Source organism: Salvia miltiorrhiza, chromosome 1 (assembly GCF_028751815.1).
Source record: "Salvia miltiorrhiza cultivar Shanhuang (shh) chromosome 1, IMPLAD_Smil_shh, whole genome shotgun sequence".
Lineage (NCBI taxonomy): Eukaryota > Viridiplantae > Streptophyta > Magnoliopsida > Lamiales > Lamiaceae > Salvia > Salvia miltiorrhiza.
In genome coordinates this window covers 67,066,389-67,087,626 of record NC_080387.1, presented here as the reverse complement: position 1 = coordinate 67,087,626, position 21,238 = coordinate 67,066,389, and the positions used below count along the sequence as shown (strand labels likewise).

At 37.4% G+C, this 21,238-nt stretch overlaps 2 protein-coding genes across 2 annotated transcripts; both read right to left on the bottom strand.

The window, feature by feature from the left end:
• Nucleotides 1-2,505: 2,505 nt before the first annotated feature.
• LOC131005240 (pyruvate kinase isozyme A, chloroplastic-like) lies at nt 2,506-5,771 on the bottom strand. Its single transcript, XM_057932110.1, has 7 exons — nt 4,822-5,771; nt 4,647-4,734; nt 4,358-4,548; nt 3,961-4,079; nt 3,610-3,853; nt 3,141-3,375; nt 2,506-3,060 (listed from the first exon to the last, which is right to left on the bottom strand). Exons 1-7 carry the CDS (start codon nt 5,365-5,367, stop codon nt 2,732-2,734), a joined length of 1,752 nt encoding a protein of 583 aa, XP_057788093.1. The 5' UTR covers nt 5,368-5,771; the 3' UTR covers nt 2,506-2,731.
• Nucleotides 5,772-14,865: 9,094 nt separating this feature from the next.
• LOC131005239 (probable calcium-binding protein CML36) lies at nt 14,866-15,549 on the bottom strand. The gene has a single exon (XM_057932109.1). The coding sequence runs from the start codon at nt 15,390-15,392 to the stop codon at nt 14,970-14,972; it is 423 nt and encodes a 140-aa protein (XP_057788092.1). The 5' UTR covers nt 15,393-15,549; the 3' UTR covers nt 14,866-14,969.
• Between the last annotated feature and the right edge of the window lie 5,689 nt (nt 15,550-21,238).

The window sequence follows — 21,238 nt, the reverse complement described above, 5'->3', positions numbered from 1 at the left end:
ATGGTTAAGTAATGTTTTTGGTTGGCTTTTCCTAAAAAAAAAAAAGAAAAAAAAAAGAAGAAAACAAATGGAGTTCTAGCATTTGGAAATAGGCATAGTTTTCAAGAATGATTTTCAAGTATATACTTCCTCCGTCCACCAATTCATGTTCTATTTTTCTTTTTGATCCGTCCACTAATTCATGTCCTATTCATTTTTAGTAAGTATTTATACATTTTTTAATTGATGGGTCCCTTTAAATAATACACTTTTTCTCCACTCAACTAATAAACAATACACTTTGTGGATCCCTTTCTACACTAAACTAATAAAGTACTCCCTCCGTCCCAAACGAAATGTCCCGTTTTCCTTTTTGGGCTGTCCCAAATGAAATGTCATGTTTTCTTTTTTGGCAATACACTCTCTCTCTATAGTTAATATTTAAATAATTTCCACCAAACCACTTTATCTACTTTATACACATTTCTTAATCTCCGTGCCGAAAAGAAGTGGGACATTTCGTTTGGACGGAGGGAGTAATACATTTTGTGGGTTCCTTTCTCCACTCAACTAATAAACAATACTCATTTTCCTAAAACCCGTATTTTCTCTCCTAGATCATGAATTATTGGACGGAGGGAGTAAGTTTTACCGACTAAATCTTGGAACTCTCTTGTCTTTTTATTCAACCTAGTTGGTCCCCTTATTGCACAGTGACATATCTGCCTGCGCAGGTCCACTATTTAGATTTCCAGGTAATTCTGTAAATGCTTTGTTTCACTTGAAAATAAAAGTTAAACCATTTATATATTACAAATTACAATCATTTAATAGAAGTGGTCCACAGTTTTTATTTATATTCCACTTTCTATTTTACATTTTACCTGATGCGCTTTATGATGAGATTTTTTTTTAATGGAAACTCCGAGTCACTATTTAAGTGCACACTATACGGAATCATATTCACGTTCAATAGAAAGAAAATGTTAAAATGTTGATTGGGTGCAAAATTTGTATAAACAGTAATCACCTTTGTCCGTTTCAAAAAAAATAAATCACCTTTGTAATTTGATCATGTGTATGTAGCCGTTAGATTTTGAATGTGCATAAGGATGTGACATTAACGGTCTGAGTTAATTAAGATAGATACCAAAAAGAATACCTAACCATTTATTATTGATGGACCATTCTTCATTCTATAACGTAGACAAGTAATAAGTTCATAAATAAAACGGGGAAACATATACTCCCTCCGTCCGCAATATCGTTTCCACATTTGCCATTTCGGTCCGTCCGCGATATCGTTTCCACTTCCATTTATAGAAGTAGGGTCCACAAACTTCCACTCACAACAATTGTGGGACCCAAACTCCACTCACTACATATCCACTACAATCCACCACTTTTCTTAAAACCCGTGCCGTCTACAATGTGGAAACGATATTGCGGACGGAGGGAGTATTTCATACTCAAAAATGAGCTTTTTAACTTTTCGTGGTGAGACATGTATATTTAATCGAGGGTAGAGTTGTCAACTGGGCTGGGCCAGCCCGGCCCGGCCCAGGCCCGGTTGAGCCCGTAAGGAGTTAGGCCCAGCCCAGCCCAAGCCCACATTTGAAATGGGCCGGTCCTGGGCCGGGCTTTTTATAAAATATCGAACCCAGTCCGATTCAGGACCACATGTCTAGTGGGCTTGGGCCTCAAATGGGCCGGGCCTCACATGGGCTTATGCTGGGTCGAGTATGATGGGCTTATACTGGGTTGTACTTCGAATGAGCTTTAGTTGGGTACGAATGAGTTTTCAATTTTAGATTGTTTTAAATTTGTAATTATTATCTTTAAATTATTTTTAGCTTATTTATATATTTGACAAATGGTCCTTGGGCTTTAAATAGGTTTAATATTTTATTGGGTTTAATATTTTAGTATTGCTAAATTGTGTAGGGAATTGAATATTGAATAAGAGGAATAAATATATAAATAATATTTAACCTAAATTATTGGGCTTGGACCGGTCCTGGGCTGGGCCTGGTCCTGGTCCTGGGCCGGGCTTGGGCTGGGCTTCTAACGATCCTGGTCCTGGGCCGGGCTTGGGTTTGATAAATAGCCCAAATGGAGCCCATTTCAAAGGGCTGGCCCGGCCCAACTAACCCATTCGATCAAGTGGGCTGGTCCTGGGCCGGCCCATACCGGGCTTGGGCCGGTTCGGGCTGGGCCGGCCCGGCCCAGTTGACAACTCTAATCGAGGGTAGGGAAGACTTGTCCTAACCCTCTAAATTGATTGATCTTATCACTTTGTTAAAATGTGGAGTACACTTGCAATTTGTTGTTCTCTGTGTTAGATATATGTATATATATATAAATTCAGAGTGAAAGATTAGGTTAACTATTAATTATACTATTAACTATGTCAATAAATTGATTGATAGGGACCCCTAATCCCCTATTAATACCAAATCATGAAGTCTGCCTACTTTATATCGCTTTCTTCAAAATAATATTTCAGTGCTTTAATCAGACAATAGGTTTGGTCACCCAATGAAACAATTTGCATATATAATTTTCTTGATCTTATCGGAAATTGGCACTACATGATTGAGCATTTCTTGCATCTATGCATTGACACAGAGAGAGAGAGAGAGAGAGAGAGTGTGTACATCAATTAATTAAACTTGAAATTCAAACATGCCTGAAGCAGAAAAACAAACTATCTAAAATCCAAGCAAGAGACTAATAGATGACTGAAACACACTTAGACAATAGTTTTGACCTGAATGGACTGAAACACAGTTTGCGTTGTGGAGGTGGGAATGATGTCGGAGACGACGAGCACCGTATCTCCATTCTTGATCAACCCTTTGGTCTTCAAAAGATTGACAGATGTGGTGATGTTAGCTTCCATATCATCTGAAAGATCCACCAGAAGTGGAGTGACTCCCCAGTGTAGATTGAGGGCCATCCTCGTGCTGCTGTCGTTTGTGAACGCGAATATGGGAGGATTTGGACGGTTGCGTGAGATCACTGATGCCATGCGACCGTGCCTTGTGTACACGAAAATAGCATCTATCCCCAAGTTGTTTGCTGCAATCAAAACAAAAGTATGTAACCATTGCAAGTTGAGATATTGATCATATGGGGATTGGATTTGGCAGCAAACATACCCATTGCTGCAGCAGAATTGCAGATTTGCTCAGCAATTTGGTCTGGCAAAGATGCTCCGAGGTTATGCTGTAACAGGACGTCTTGCCTGTTCTCTTCACGACTCCACAGTTCCATCCGACTACTGGTCATCCGCAGCACAGACAGAGCTTTCTGCCCGAATGGTCCAATAGCCGACTCTCCAGAGAGCATCAATGCATCAGCATATTGCCGAACCGCTTCTGAGACATCAGCAACCTATAACACAGCACAGCAGGAAACTTATAACCAACACTATCTAACTTTCTAGTTCAGATTTTTTGAAATTATAAATGTAACCAGCAGAGAAGTAAGTAGCCAACACATTTATTTTTTGAAAATTCACATTGTCCTTATGGTAAATCAAAAGGCTGTGCGTTTCTGGAAAGGCGAGACTTTTATTTTCTAATCAGCTAATTAGAAATTCAACTGACGAGGAAAAGAATTAGCTACCTCAGCTCTTGTTGGGGTAGGATATTCGACCATCGACTCCAAAAGCTGAGAAGCTACCACCACTGGCTTGTTAAGCTGCCTGCATATGTAAGTGATTTCCTCCTGTACCGTTGGAATTTGTTCTAGTGGTATTTCGACACCAAGGTCTCCCCTTGCTATCATGATTCCATCAGAAGCTGCAACAATTTCGTGCAATTTATGAAGAGCCTCCATACTCTCTATCTTTGCCAATACTTCTATTGATCTGTGAACAATAAATTCCCCATCATATTCCATACTCTAAAACACGCAAATGGAATCCGCGCCTAACACGCTGATGCACATTCATACGAGCAAGGACAAGTTACTTACTTGGAGGATTTGGTGGCAATGTAGTTCTTCAGATGTGTGACAGCATCAGCATCATTCACAAATGACATAGCAATAAAATCAACACCTTCAGAAATCCCAAAATCTATGTCGGACCAATCCTGATAAATGAAGCAGATATATTCAGACTGAGATAGATACTTCTATAAACCTTCATTCAAGCAAGTCAAGAAACAAAGTATTAGTGCTGAGGAATAGTTTCACTTCTAGTTTGTTCATCAAATCCCTTATTCGTCGTTTTCAGTTTGTAATGAACAAGTTTCCTATGATCACTAGATCTTATTTCCAAAATACTTTATTTATATACCAAGGCAATGTAGAAACTATCTGGTTAAGCATGAAACTCAATCATAAGTGATAACTACAAGTTGTGCTTCACCTTAGGTGACAGAGTAGGAAGCTGATAACTTTTCTCAACAAGCTTTCCATCTCTCCAAAAACTTAGTTTAGCTCGTGGCAAGAGCAAGCCAGGGTCCGTGCACTTACAACGCAGATCATTCCCAACCTTTTCCACCACTTCGAAGGTTGCCATTCCTCCATCAAATACAATTTCATCGCCCACTTGTATACCTGAAGAGTAAGAGGATAGTCTGAAACAACAGCCAAAACAGGAACCCTTTTGTTGCTAGTAAAAGTCACCAATCCAACTTCACAGACTATATACATACCTTCAGCAAAACCTTCATAATTTGCTTGAATCGTAAATGGACGCGAACCCTCAAATTTTTCATTGGTAAAGAACCAAATTGAGCCATCCTAACAATCCAACAAAAATTGAACACTATCAAAATACTAAAGTTTTCCACTTTTATTCAACTATATCAGCATTCAAACAATTAATACCTCTGCTTTAACAGAGGAAGGAGCGCCATGATCAACCACTTGAATCTGACTACCTTCTGTATCAATCATCAAAGACACACAAAACCCCTTTTCTTCATTCAACTTCTTAATCTTCCTAATCAAATCCTGATGCCACTCTCTAGTGTTGTGACACATGTTGAGCCTAGCCACATTCATCCCTCCCATTGCCAGCTTCTCCAGTTCATCCGAAGAGCAACACGCGGGCCCTATCGTGCACACGAGCTTCGTCTTCCTCAACCCCAAGAACCCCTTCTCCCTCAATTCCACTTCTGTAACCACATCAAACCCCAAAGCCCCTCCCAAACTCTTCGAATCCTGACTAACCCCTGCACTCTCCACTCCCACTTGCATCACTGCCTCTACTCTACCAATTCTAGACTCACCAGCTCTCAACTTCCTATAATTAAGTGCACAAACTCCATTCCACTTAATTGGGACACCAAATACACCCTTCTTGAAATCAACAGCCCCCTCTTTCTTGATCATCCCACCAAACTTGGCTGCTAAATCTCCCACAACAGCCATGATCTCTTAATTCCTATAAATATCAAAACTTGCTAAATTTAAGGAAGAGCGGAAAAAACCAAAACTTGTAGCAACCAAAAAAATCAAAACTTATGTAAAAATCGAAGGTCGCATCAATCAAGAAAAATAGTGAACTCTAAAGGAAGAACAAGAGATTTGTCAAGTGTTTAGGCAAAATGGTCTTCGGTAAACCCGTCAGGAATTCGTATTTAATATGCCAAGATTTTCGGATTTAACAAGAAAAATATGCAGTTGGTTGGCTGCTGCTGCTGACATATATAGTAGTATATGTAATGACTAATGTGGTACTCCCAAACCCTACAACTAAAAGAGTAGCGAAAAATCGTAAGACTCATTTGTTAATTAGTACTGGTAATTTGAAAAAGTAGGCACAGCTGAAAAGGGCGGCATAGTGCACACAAGGGCCAGTCCAATTTATAACGGTCAACTGCCCTATTGATGATGGCTAACGTGAGCCGTGGCGTCTCTGTCACCACACTCTGTAATAGCGAAACGTTTTTCTCTCTTGTTTTGTCCTTTTTTCCTCCCAAATTTCCTCTCTGCATGGACCCCAGATAGAAAACAGTAAAAACTAAAAAGTAATTTGGTGGGCTTTATTTTTTGAACATATAGGTGGGCTTTGTTAGTTGGATTTTATGGAATACAATATCGTTAAACATCTTTCTCTTGTTGTGCTTTATTTATTACTAATATACAGTATTATATATCGTTGGGACAAAATAAATTTATTAATGTCTAGTGTCTAAAATAAATTTGAATATTGTTTCAAAAAAAAAATTGAATAGGTTTTTACTAATAGTATAGTACTAGATAAAAATTAGCATCCTGGCAAAATATGTGCTGTCCTAACCAATGAACAGTGAGAATGATAAAAAATCGCTCTAATAATGATTCTGCACATCAAATATCTGTTACATTATCATTAACTTGTATGTCCATCCGTGCGTTGAACGGTGAAATCGAATTTAAACGATATGTTAAATAAATAAATATAAATATTAAACATAAATAAAATTTAATAAATGCAAATTTTAGTTTAAAAATAAAATATTAATTACTCAATAAACTTTCGAATTTAAAAACATAATTTTCAATTATGTATAAGTGTAATGATAATTATGGTTATTAAATTATTTTAAATTATTTGATAATGAAAATCAATATATTACACAATATTTGGTCACTAATTGAAAAAAATACAAATTTTGGTCATTTTTATGTGTAAAGACTGTTTTGCCCTTAATTAGGGCGGACCAGATTCGGGTTTACGTGCGGGTTAGGCACATATGGCACTATTAGTGCCATATGTGCCAACCGAAAAAAAAATCTAAGTATATGTCACTAATGACACTAATATGGTCATAAGTATCATTCGTGCAACACTACATAACATAGTATATGGCACTAATGGCACTAATATGGTCATAAGTACCATTCGTGCAACACATTAAATGGAGAATCTAAACCCTAAATGATAATCTAAACCCTATGGGAAAGTGTTCAAAATGACACTAATGACACTAATATGACAAGTACCATTCATGCAACATTGAGTATATGTCACTAATGACACTAATAGTGTCATATGTGTCTAACCCGCGCGCAAATCCGAATTCAACCCGAATCTGGTCCGCCCTATTTAAGGGCAAAATAGCCCGAAAACGTAAAAAATGACCAGAAGTTGTGTTCTTTCAATTAGTGGTCAAATATTATGTTTGCATCTTCAAAATGGCCATATGAATATATTATTTCTTATTATTATAGATCATAATAATAATAATAATAATAATAATAATAATAATAATAATAATAATAAAGAAAATATTTTCATACACAAACATAAATAAAAAGTTGTAAATTTTAAAATATTTTAAATTTCAAACATCTATTTGTTTTAAATATATTTTTCATGATTTTTATACCATATTAAAGATCTTCTTACGAACTTAAACTTAAGGTGCACATTGAATATTTTTTCATAAATTAAATTTGACGATGTTTGAAGAAGAGTTAAATAATAAATAAAAAAAAAGAAAAAAAATGATGGGAGAAAAGAGAAAAAAAAAATGGAGGGAGAAGACTCATCTTTTATATATTATAGATTAGCTAGGGATGTCAATCCAGCCCAAAACCCGTGGGCCGACCCCAGTAACCCGATAAAATTAGAGAGTTATGGTTGAAAAATCGCAACCCGATTATAAATCGGGCTAGCCCGTTCGGGTTGGCGGGTTGAAGTGGGTCAGCCCATTGGGCTATTGTTTTTTTTTTTTTTTTTTTTCAATTGAAGTTTAAAATACTTTAGAGTTTAGGCCTTTAAGGTTTGGCCTGAAACCGAAATTTTTTCAGCCTCACTAGTCACTAGCGCGCCTCCACCCTCACTTCAAACATTCTTCCTCTACCGCTGACCGATCTACCACCTCCAGCCACACCGCCGCGCCTCCCTCCCCTCCGGCGCATCCACTCCCACCGGGCAACAGCGCGGCCGCACCTCTTTATATATTAAAGATATAAAATTTATATCTTTAATATCTATGTATATTTTATACATTTTGCATTAGATCATTAAGAATAATAAAATACAAATGATAATTTTATTTTTACGCCTATAACCTGGTTAGCCCGATGGGCTAGCCCGAAACCCGAACGTTTAGGGTTAGAGTTGAAGATTTACAACCCGAAAAAATCTCCAACCCTATTAACCTGCACCCGATTAACCCGAAATCGAAAATCCGGTGAGCTGACCCGATTGACATCTCTATTATAGGTAGATGAACGCACACAACTCTTCAACAAAAATAGATACACCTCAACTTTGCATTCCAAACTATCCCAAACCAAAAATCACATTTAAAGTATTGAAAATTTTCCGAGCATGCTAGTTTCATTTTCCTTTGAGTCCTACAAAGTCCAAAACATAATTAATTCGTCGAAATTCCGGGTGTATTGTTGGAGCAATTTAAGTTGCAAGTCATTGTATTTTATAGGCAATTGTCCTCAACTATTTAAACTATTTACAAAGTATTTTTGTTTCATAGAGAAAAATCCAACTCTTATCGCTAATTGCATTTTTATACTTTCATTAGAGCATCAGCAGTGAGGATGACCTGATAGATGACTTAATAGAGGAGGGACCACATTGTATCAATGAGACTGCAGTGGGATGACATGATAGTTGACCTGATCTTTTTAGTTTTAATTTTTATATTTTTTATTTAATTTTAATTGCACAATTATTAGTGTGATAAATCCCAAATACCAATAATTAGGAAAAGCGTGGAGGCAAAATACAATTAAATTAAAATATTTAAGTAAAAATATAGAATCAAATGTAGTTGTAAAAAAAATAAAAATAAAAGTAAAAGTAAAAGTAAAAATAAATAAAAATTGGAACTCGAAAACGGAATAATTTGATTGGTGTCTTAATTAAAAACTAAAATTAAAGGAACTGAATAGGCTGTTGCTCAAGCCTCAAGGCATAAACAACGAAAAATAATTGAATTCGATTTTTTTAATTAGTGTGTGAAACGCACGTGCATGAAATTAAGAAGATCAAGCCTCACCTGATAAATCGGGTTGGCCTCGAGTCAAGAGGGATGCAGTAGTGGGAGACCTGATACAGTACCCCCATCGAGTCACCCACTGTGAGTGCTCTTATAACTTTTCGAAGAAAAAACGAAATAATTACTAATTAGCTTTTGTTGTTATGCTCTAGCTATTTGTCGAGAGTGATTGAAATTTCGTTAGGCTGACTCATGTTAGTCTAAACGAAGCTAGTTGAAGTTGACAACAATGACGATCAAATGAATAAATATTTATTTGCAATTCTGATTTTTGTTAATTGTTTCTTTTTTCTTTTTCTTTTTATTGAGAAAGAGAGAAAAAAAATTATTAGTTTTCTGAATATCGTTATTCAACACTATGTACTGCCTTATTCGACATTATATATTGCCTTATTCATTAGTCTTACGATTTTCAGCACTATGTACTTCTTAAAATATAAAATACAAATAATTTTAAGTCCTTAGATAATCAAGATCTACGGTTGATTCGTAACCCTATTTGATGAATTTGTGGTCCTGAGTTCGAATCTCAAAAGTAACAAAAAATTATTTTTCACAATTCATAACCCTGTTGGATGAATTCATACGTGTTATACATAAAATTTGTACATTGAAAAATGTTTTTATTTTTATTTTAAGAAGTGTTTTCACGATAGCCCTTTTCCCCCATATATATATATATGGTGTGGTTCTAGAGAGAACTACATTATTTGTGAGAACGTGAGAACCATCAAATCTAATGCATCCACTGTAAAAATTAATGCATTCGCTGTTAAAATTAATGCACTCAAAAAAATAAAAGAAATTGCTCCCTTCAGGATTCGAACCTAGGATCTGCATTCATCCAACTAGATGATGCATCCACCGTAGATCTTGATGATCGAATGACTGAAAATGGTTCTCCGTTATTCTTTTATTTAGTGATTCTTTCTTGAACCTCTCCCTATATATATATATATATATATATATATATATATATATTGATAGGTTCGAAAAGAATCGAGTCCAAAAACAAGAAAAAAATTAAAAAGCTTGATGAGAAAGAAAGAGTTTATACTTTTGTGTTTATTTTTGAATGAAGGATAATGAATGATCTTTACATTTGAATATTTTCTCACTATTTATACTCTAACTCCTAAACCAAGCTAAGCCCTAATGCCATAGGCCTATTAGTATGGGTCCTTTGGCCAAAGCCTCGTTAAAACATTTCAGACGAAAACTCAGTGTGTTGAGTAGGGTTTAAATCTCAACAACTAGAAAATAAACAAAACGATAAAAGATACCAAGATTTACGTGATTTGATTATGAAGATCTACATCCACGAAAGTGATGAATTATCATCTAACAAATTTATAAATGTTGAGGGAAAATAGAGTTTTAACCTGAGTATGTATGATCGGAAATAAATCGGAGACAACGAAGAACTTAAAGCGCAAGAAAATAAGAACACATTACAAAATCTTTCTCTCCAAGTAAAAGTTGTATATTGATTGATCTCTCAAAAATGAGTACAATGCGTTATTTATACTAGAAATACAAATGGTACAATAGTAATTTTTATGAATACTCACGTACACTGCATGACATCTAACTAACTACATTCTTCAAGAGCACTAATAAAAACGAATTGGCCAGCTTTTGTCGGGTGTCGTTATCTTTGCAATGGTGATCCGCGGTTGTGTAGTGATTAGGCTAGTGTTGGTGTGGTCAAGCTCTTGACTTCCATGTTGGCTCCTCATCTTCATATAAGTGGTCAGTTGGCGTTGGTATTTCTTCATTGCAATATCCATATTTTCCCTAAGGATCCCATCTCTCATTTTTTCCAAGTCAAAGTTAATACCAATTTCCACGTTTCCTAGAGGTCAGCCAGCATGGATTTTCTCCCTTGCTAAGGTCATCTAGCGTGGAGTATTTTCACCCTTGCTAGAGTCAGTCAGCGTTGGCTTTTTCCTTTGCTAGAGATAAGCTAGCGTGGGCTTTTTTCCTTGCTAGAGACAAACTAGCGTTGGCTTTTTTCCTTTGTTAGAGATAAACTAGCGTTGCCTTTTTCCTTTGTTAGAGATAAACTAGTGTTGGCTTTTTCCTTTGCTATAATCGGCTAGCATGGGCCTTTTCCATTGCTAGAAGTGAGCTAGCGTGGGTATTTTCCACTGCTGAAGGTTAACTAGCATGGGTGTTTTTCACTGCTGGAGGTTAGCTAGCGTGGGTATTTTCCATCGCTGGAGAATAGCTAGCGTTGGCTATTTTTAATTATTCTATCATTGTTACTTCAACATCTCTCGATGATAGACTTATATATAAGAGTGAGTATAATTCGACTATTCTTTTATAAAAGAGTATTATCAGTATGATGTATAGAGATTATTGGAATTTTCACTATATTTAGAGAGTTACATTTTACACATTGAAAAAAGAATAAAATGAAAGAGAGACCCCTAACTCATAACCAAATGTGCTATTTATAAGTGTAAAATTAAACCTAAAGCACTTGGGCCTATTTAACCCAAAAGCCCAATAATACAAGTTCTTCGGCCTAAACCCACTAATTTGATCCGTATCTTCAATATTCCTTTAACTCTGACTTGCATGTTCAGATTTGGCCTTTCTCTTTCTTTAATTAGATTTAACACAACTCTTAATTATAATACTCAACTTTGTTGGATTTTGCTTTATAATTGCTTCGGAATCTGCCCAACACGACTTTTGAACCTGCGACAATATCAAAATAATACAAATATAATAGTTTAATTTTAGTTATGTATTGCTTATTTTCGGGCCTTTCTTTATAAGAGCAGGAATCCCTAATTCCATCCTCATCACAGTGGGAAAAAAAATACTTGATCTAAATAAAAGAGTTAAAAATAGGGCTAACAAATCGTGCGTGTCGAATCGTTATCGGGTCGACCTGATAAGACCAAACCTGAACACGCCCTGTTAAGGAAGTGGTCGACACGAATACGAACCCGACACGATACGAATCGGACACAAATACGATAATAACACGATTTGAATCATGTTGACATACGCTAACGATACGATCTGATTAAAACTTGATTAAACACGAAACCTTAAAGGCTAAAGTGTATAAAGAATTAAAAATTTAAAATAAATATTTAATAAAAATAATATTATTTCTATCAGGTTGTACGAACTTGACATGAAATTATAAAGTCGACACTATAAGGACACGAATCTGATAAGGCTTGATACTAATTCATTAATTTCATGCGGTTTCGTATCGTGATTTCGTAGCGTGTCGAAAATTATCAACCCTAGTTTAAAATACATATATCTTCTAACTTTCAGATATGAAACTAACACGATAACCCAGACGCGATAAAGCCAATTAAATAATCAAATTTGATGATAAAAATCAAATGTGAGAAAAAGCAAAGGTGAAACCCGATAAATATGTTTAAAAAGATTAGTAAAAAGAACGTACGTTATACGTGTAATCAATGTTATTTAATTTTAATTGGTAATTTATTATTTAAAAAAATCTATTAATTCATTATTTTTATTAGATAATTTATTGGATGGATATATTTATTTATAAGTCTTATCAATAGCTATAGATATAAAGTTTTCTTTATAGATTTTGGGTGACAAATAAATGTATATCAAAATAGATTTATATTTTATAAATATATAATATAGGTAGAATAGGTAATCTACAAGTTGTGCCTTAAACTGCTTTAAACTTATTTTTCCTATTAGTATAGATTCAAAATGTACTTTTTTTTTACTTGGGGGAGTTGGAGAGGGGGAGTAGTGAGGTTTGAACTCGAGACCTCACTGTTCACACGCAGGAGGTCGCACAAATGGTACTCTTACCATACCTGACCATTAATATCACTTTTGAAATGATGGTCACTTTTGAAAAATAAAAAATACATGTGGATTGAATTATATTTATAATACTATTTCCGTCTCACTCAAATAGACTCATTTCTTTTGAGCACAAAGATTAAGAAATTTTAGAAAAGTGGTAGTAAAGTGGTGTGGTTCACACCAATTAAGTACAACTTTTTTTACCCTGTAAACACAAATTTTTGTATTTCAATTTGATAAAATACAAAACGCGTTACAAAGATAATTTGATAGATTTGAAGATAGATTTATGCGAGTTGCAATCTCTAGTTAATCCTCTGATTCTTCTCTTCCATTTGATTCTTGAACAAGCTCGAAGGTTCTTGAAATACTTGATTTGATGACGCCAATCCAAGGGACTCAAGTCATGATTTTGGATTGAACGTTGAACTTGATTTGATTTGAGAACATTCTTAGAATTTGTAAGAATGCCTTGAAGCTTTTGAACTTGATTTCTTTGGATACTTGAAGATCACTTCAAAGATTCGCAGGAATACTTGAACGTTTGAAGAAATACTCGAAGATTTGAAGATCCTTGAATACTTGAAGATTTTGAAGGATACTTGAAGATTTGAATGCTCAAATACTTGAAGATTCGAAGGATACTTGAAGATTTGAATACTCAAACGATTGAAGATTTGAAGGAGACTTGAACGTTAGATAGAATTCTTCAAGATACTTGAATACTTGAACTCTCCAATTCTTCGCCTCTTCTACTTGTGATACTAGAGAGAATTCTTATGCTCTTCAATCTTCCGTTCCTTCACGTTGTTTCGTTATGAGCTCCCAACACCTCTATTTATAGATTTTAGAGATGGGCTTCATGGGCTTTATGGGCTTTGGGCCTCCATGTATGGGCCTTAGGGCCTTAAGTGGCCAATAAGCCCATTAATTCATTTTATTAAATATTAATTATATATCTATTTAATTTAGGAATAAAATCCCATTTAATAAAATAGAAAATATAATTGAATATTTAATTCATGAATTTACACGTGGCACGATTTAATTCGACGACAATTTAATTGTCTACAAATTGCCCCATCGAGACTTGTTTATGGACGAAACGCCTTTGGTAATAGACGAGTCTCGAAATATATCTTGTTAGTTTAAACTCTTATCGCGGAGTTCTTGATTTTGAATTTTGTAAATAGTTTATACTCGTATTTAGGAGTTCTTGAATTTCTTTGGATTTATAAATAGTTTATACTCGTATTTAGGAGTTCTTCATTTGATTTTGGAATTTTAAATAGTTTATACTCGTATTTAGGAGTTCTTGAATTTCTTTGGATTTATAAATAGTTTATACTCGTATTTAGGAGTTCTTCATTTGATTTTGGAATTTTAAATAGTTTATACTCGTATTTAGGAGTTCTTGAATTTCTTTGGATTTATAAATAGTTTATACTCGTATTTAGGAGTTCTTGAATTTTTTTGGATTTATAAATAGTTTATACTCGTATTTAGGAGTTCTTGAATTTTTTTGAATTTATAAATAGTTTATACTCGTATTTAGGAGTTCAAAATTTTGCAAACTTGCTACGATTTTTTTTTTTTTTTTTTTTTGAAGGCTAGGCCCAATATTTTATATTTGGCTACCCTTTCCAGCAACACAACTTCAATTCCAGCTAACTCCACTGTCCTTTTATCTTTTTCGCAGCAAGTTTTTTTTTTGGCCCCATAACTGAAAAAAGGGAGTTTATGCATAGAGAAGTATTATGGCATTAAATGTAGTCTGCAACAATGTTTTTTTTTTTTTTTTCTTGCTTGAGAGCTATTGCAGGCTGGAAAACAGCTGGAACTCCACTCTTCGGCGCTGGAAGAACAGCTAAGTTTAGAGATTTGGTGAGAAGTTTGCTTATAAATAGAGGTGCTGCGATCCTGGTATTGACAGCAGTAGCCTCTCCTTTACTTCATCTCTTTCTTTTATTTTTCTTATCTTTAAAATATACAGCTGCTTCACCGATGCAGCTGGGGAAAGTTTTGTTGGCTTGAGTCTTGCTATTTTTCTTCGAGTTGGCCGGGGAAATAGCCAGAAATCAATCTCTGTTTCTTGGTGATTTTAGGCTCCTCGGCATCTCCAGATGGCTGTGACCACTGCTGCAGTGCTGCTTCTCTTCGGCGAGCAACGGAGCCGCCTGTTCTCTCCTTTTATCCGTCCCCGTTTCTATCTACGCCTCTTATCATGCGCCGGCAGTCCTCTAACGTGCACCGCGCGTCGCCGATCGTCTTGAATACGCTGAAGAGCTCCTCCGCCGTGATCCTCCCGTCGCGGTCGGGGTCAAAGAAATCGAACGTGTGCCTCAGCTCCGAGCTGTCGGTCGACGGCGCGAAAGCCGATCCGATCGCGTGGAACTCCTCCAGCGTGATGCAGCCGTCTCCGTCGCGGTCGACTTCGCTGAGCATCTGCCGCAGCTCCTCCTTGCTCGGAGGTTCGGCGCCGAGCCGGCTCAGGAGCGACTCGAGCTCCTCCTTGGTGATCTTCCCGTCGCCATCGCGGTCGATCATCTCGAACGCCTGCTTCAGCTCGAAGTAGACGGCGGCGGATATCTCTGTCCACTCCTCCGTCGCCATGCCGGCGGAGGTCGAGGGGAGGACGCTGGTCGGCGAGGTTTTAAGAGAGTGGAAGAGGGCTGGAAATCGACAGAAGGCAGCGGCGGGTTTGGGCAGAGGCGGACTCGTGCGTGGCTTTGAAGGAGAATTCGCAAATCAGCCCTTAATTGAATTGGTGTTGGGCCTTCTTTTTGGTGAAGTTTTGGGCTTCGTTGCTGGGCCTTTTTTTTTTTGTAGAGAGGGGTCCAAACCCTTATTGGTCCCCAACCCTTTTTCATAGTTCAAGTCATTTTTTTTTTTTTTTTTTGCAAGTAAATTTCAAATATGAATTTTTTCTTGCAGTTGGCAATAGAGAAAGCTTGGTGATAGCGACCTTCAAGATTGGCGTAGTCTTATCAACCAAGTTCATGGTGGATTTTGCCCCAAACGAGATGTTTTGAGTATTTGCAAAGTTCGGAGTATTATGTACAAGATTGGCGAATTAACCAACTTCATGGAAGATTTTGCCCCAAACGAGATGCTTTGAGTATTTGCAAAGTTCGGAGTCTATTGTCATTATTTCTTTCAGTCTTGACATCTCCATCAGCCCGACTAAAGACTATCCTCAGAGAGTTCATCCAAAAAAAAAAAAAAAAAAATTGGCAGCAGCCCATCTAAGATCTTATTTGAGTGATGTTTACTTTGCACTTCAGGTGGCTCAATTGGCTTTTAATCAGATTTCGGGTGCGCTCGGATCTGGGCCATTATGAGTCCAACCTTTGAAGATTGCTGGTTACATTTTCTCTTTGCGCGCATTCGAGCAGGCTAGATGACTCAATGGTGTTCGATTATGTTTGGCGAACATGTGTTTCAACTTCACGAGCGGATTCAACTTTAGCTTGGAGAGAAGTGAAGTTGTCGATGCATAGCCGACCTCAATGCCAGATGACCCAATTCTTTGACAGGTCTTGGGTGCGCTCAGACCTGGGATTGTTCGAGTCTGGTTTGAGTGAGGTTGTTCTGTTATGTTTGGCATCTCACGAAGTTGGGAGAATTTTGCACAGCGGCCAAGAAGATTGGGTTTTCTCTTCTTGATGCTTAAGCCAAGGAGAATGAAGCCATGGTCTGAATTGCTTTGATCAAGGAAGAGCTTGCTATGATAGAGATGTGGGAGACGGAGATGTCGTCGTCCTTCAAGCAAGATAGTGCCTCCTTTCATATTGCCCGAGGTGCAATCCCATAATTCAAAAGAGAGTTTGACAAACATAAAGTTGCACATGTTGATGAGGAAATGCTGCGGAATTTTGAAGACTTCAGAGTCACTTTTGATATCTGCTCAGAGAACTTTGGAGGATCAAGACTCATTTGCTTAGTATTGGTGCAAACCGCAGTTTCTATCATTTCTCTCTTGATGATTCTCATTTGGTTTGTGATGGATATTTTGACATCTTCTCCAAATGCTTATGCTTCTTTTGATGGCTTGATTTTCTTCCCAATTTGAGACATATTCGGCTTCACATAATCAACTTAAATCATAACTTTGATGATATAAATTGAAAAGAGTCAAACACAATTCATGACTGAACCTAGAAATTATCTAAGCTGCCTACGTACCCTTTTGAAAGGGATCAAGTCAAAACGTAGTTCATAGGATCAACAAGTGTTTGAGATTGGGTGCCGTGCACAGTTTATACTCATGCGGGCCAGGAGTAACATGCAGTTTAGGCTCGTGCGTCAAGGAGCTGTCTTCATAGACTCCATTTTGTTGTTTTTCTTCATTTCTGGTTTCTCATCTGACTCATCTTTTCGGCTTTTCTGCTTTTTTTTTTTTTTTTTTTTTTGCTTTTTATGCTTTCCATTTTTTTTTTTTTTTTGAACTATATACATATGTACATGCTTCAACTTCTACCACCCTTCAAGGATAGTAGTACTTCAAGAACTTTCCTTTGAGAGTGATAACAATTGGCCTCCTTGCAGCGAGGGTCATGTCTCCAATTTGAAAAGAGGGCGCTCGCACTGCTTTGTTGAAGGATCTTGAAGGAAGAGCTTGATAGTATTCCAATTTTTGCTGGACTTCTAGTCTCTCTTCATCCAGAGTTTCCAGTTCTTTGGGGCTCAAGTGCGAATTCTCTTCTCCAACGACCATTTTCTCGCAGGAGGTGATATGGTTTGCTGTGACAATGTCTTCATCTTTTCGGCGATGATCTTTGCAATCAAAACACTTCTTTATGCTTTCATTTCTCTGGCGTATGAAGGCTATATTTTCTGCGACGTCTGCTGTGATAACGCCACTTCTAACGAGACTTGCAATTTCACGGCGCACTTGACTTTGAGTAGTATGAGGAAGAGGAACTGGATTACTAGCACTATTAGTAGTGTAGTAAGAGGAAGCCACACTTTCTCTATCTTCTTGATCTATGGCATCTCGTGTGAAGATGGTGGTCTTCATTTGAGCTTTCATTTTTTTCCCACATGACATAATCAAAGTGGTGTATCTTTTCATTCGAGGAGGGATCAAACTTCTCCATTTCTCTGTTATGTGCAGTTCATCACTCCCTTTTGTCTTGCTTCGTTTCCATGATTTGCCTTTGCCAAGTCTTTTAAAGACAGATACTTGTTGAGCTTCTCTTCTACCCATCCTATTGAAAATAGAAACCCTTTGGGTTCTCCGATTGCTTGAAGATTCCAGGATTTGCTTGGTGCTAGCATAGTTAGCAGTGGCTCTCTTGATGGCAATTCGAATGGGGCTTTGCACTGTATATCCCAAACCTGCTTTGGAGTTTTGGCTTGCGTTATCAGTCTTTTCCAAATGAGACCTTGACATAGAGCTTTCTTGAGGATTGTATCCAGCATTCACGAGGAGTTTATATGCCTTCGGACCAAAGTGCTTTGAGAGTTCTTTGTTTGAGAGATCTTCATGCTCTGTGACGCCACTTTGCTTTGGTCGGACAAACCCTTCAAATGGTTGGAGAATTGGCTTCTTGGCATCAATCTTCGTTAAAGGCATGGTGAATCCTTCCATCTTCAGAAAAGATTCTTTCTTCTTTTTCTCCTGGCAAGATCCCGACTCGTCATGTGATGTATAATCTTTCACCATTGAGACTTTGGTTCTTTCCAAATAGAACTTAGCATCAGCAAAATGTGACTCTGCTTCCGTAAATGGCTTTTGATCACCAACCACTTTTCTTACGGCTCCATTTTGATAGTACTTGAAGCATTGGTGCAATGTAGAAGGAACAACACCATTTTCATGAAGCCATGGTCGACCCAGAAGCATATTGTAGGACGTCTTGGCATCGATAACATGAAGCAATGCCGTCGAATCCATGTCCTGCATCAGCAATCGCAACCTTATAGTTCCAAGAGCTCTTTGCCCTTCATGATTGAAACCTTGGATCATCAATCGACTTTTTGACAACTCATCTACTTGGATTCCCAATTGCTTCAAAGTCCTTAGTGGCAAAATATTGACCGCTGAGCCTCCATCGATGAGAATTCGATTGACTTTCTGCTCCTGTGTACAACAACTCACGAACAATGGCTTGTTATGAGGTTCAGATCCAAGCTGCAAGTCTTCATTGGAGAATGTGATTGCCAATGCATTATCATCTTCATCCAAATTTAGCTCAGGTTCTTCATCTACTTGATTGGATGTATCATACCGAGCTCCAATACCTTCTATTATGTCATTCAAGTCGGTGGAGACCATATTTACAGCAGTATCATCTTCTTCAAGAGATATTTTCCCTTCTCGAGCTAACCGCATGACCCTGTCTTTGAAGATGAAGCAATCATGTATGGGGTGCCCAACCAGACGATGGTATTTGCAGTAACTTGGATCGTCTGTCCTCCCTGCTTCATTTGGTCGCTTCATTTCTGGCAACTCGATAAGCTTTTCTTTGAGCAGGTCATCAAAAATTCCTGAAACATCAGAGTCTAAGAAAGGGTATTGTTTTTGTTGCATTTCTTTCAAGGTAGATCTTCTTTGCCCCACGTCTCGGGAAGAGTTCTGATTGTCTCGTGAAGTGTTCTGGTTGCCTTCTTGTCCAGCTTCTCTCTTTAAGAATTTCACCGAAGTTGCCTTAATCGCCATGGATTCTCTCTTTGGTGTTTCATCGGATGGTTTGCTTCCTTTCTTGAATTCTGGCTTGAATTTGCGAGGTTCTCGGATGGGTGGTTCTTCGATCCCGCTTGCCATCATGCTCAACTCCATATCATGAGCTCTTGTAGCAAGTTCTTCGAATGTTCTAGGCTGGATTCCTCGCAAGATGTATTGCAAACCCCAATGCATCCCTTGAATACACATTTCGATGGCAGATGATTCAGACAATCGGTCCTTGCAGTTGAGACAAAGGTTTCTCCATCGGTTAATGTAGTCAATAACTGGCTCTTCTTTAAATTGGCGCGAGCTTGTGAGCTCCACCATGCTGACAGTTCTTCTAGTGCTATAGAAGCGGTTGAGGAACTCATGCTCCAGTTGTTCCCAACTATCAGTTGAGTTTGATTCTAAATCGGTGTACCAATCAAAGGCATTACCTTTCAATGAGCGAACAAACTGTTTGACCAAATGATCTCCATAAGTACCAGCGTTGTTGCATGTTTCAATGAAATGAGCCACATGTTGTCTCGGATTTCCTTGGCCATCAAATTGTTGGAATTTGGGGGGCTGATAACCAAGAGGCATCCTCATACTGTCAATTTGCCGAGTATATGGCTTGGAGTAAGTTAACGATGACTTGGAGCTTCCATCGGAGTTATTCTTCATTGTTGCTTCGATGAACTCTTTGAGTTGGTCAATGGGAATGAGGCCACCAGACGAGAAGAGAATGTCTTTTCCTGAAGGCCTTTTTCCATCACTCTTTGATTTGTCTTTGGAGATTTCTTCATCGTTATTCTCTCCATCTTCTTCTCTTTCTTCGCCTTCCTATTGTTGTTGGCGTGGCTTGAATCTCCTTTTTCTCCTTTGAGCTTTGCAATCTGGGCATCTTGCTCTTGGATGTGCTTGGTTAGAGATTCAACCATCTTTGTCAAGTTCAAGAGTTGTTCCTCCATGGTGGAAGTGTTTGTCATCATGACACTTGCATGGAGTTGATAATTTTCAGTGGGGAATGTGAAGCTTCTCTCAAGGTTGTCATCTTCTTCATGGATAGATGGAAGATGAAAGATCGGCTTGGACACTCCTTGCAATGATTTCGATTTGCTTCGCGTGATCATACCAACGTTTGCCGAAGAAGCTTTGGATGAAGCTGGAGCAGTTGCATTTGGTTGAATGAACATTGTTCAAGATTTTTGGTGAAGAGTAGAGATGAGAGGTAGAGATGTCCCACCGGGCGTGCCAAAATTTGTAAACACAAATTTTTGTATTTCAATTTGATAAAATACAAAACGCGTTACAAAGATAATTTGATAGATTTGAAGATAGATTTATGCGAGTTGCAATCTCTAGTTAATCCTCTGATTCTTCTCTTCCATTTGATTCTTGAACAAGCTCGAAGGTTCTTGAAATACTTGATTTGATGACGCCAATCCAAGGGACTCAAGTCATGATTTTGGATTGAACGTTGAACTTGATTTGATTTGAGAACATTCTTAGAATTTGTAAGAATGCCTTGAAGCTTTTGAACTTGATTTCTTTGGATACTTGAAGATCACTTCAAAGATTCGCAGGAATACTTGAACGTTTGAAGAAATACTCGAAGATTTGAAGATCCTTGAATACTTGAAGATTTTGAAGGATACTTGAAGATTTGAATGCTCAAATACTTGAAGATTCGAAGGATACTTGAAGATTTGACTACTCAAACGATTGAAGATTTGAAGGAGACTTGAACGTTAGATAGAATTCTTCAAGATACTTGAATACTTGAACTCTCCAATTCTTCGCCTCT

Coding starts and splice junctions, on each gene's coding strand:
- LOC131005240 (XM_057932110.1), bottom strand. CDS start 5,367: ATGGCTGTTGTGGGAGATTTAGCAGCCAAGTTTGGTGGGATGATCAAG. Junction 4,735..4,821: donor CTTCCTCTGTTAAAGCAGAG/GTATTAATTGTT, acceptor TTGGATTGTTAG/GATGGCTCAATTTGGTTCTT. Junction 4,080..4,357: donor TTCCTACTCTGTCACCTAAG/GTGAAGCACAAC, acceptor TTCATTTATCAG/GATTGGTCCGACATAGATTT.
- LOC131005239 (XM_057932109.1), bottom strand. CDS start 15,392: ATGGCGACGGAGGAGTGGACAGAGATATCCGCCGCCGTCTACTTCGAG.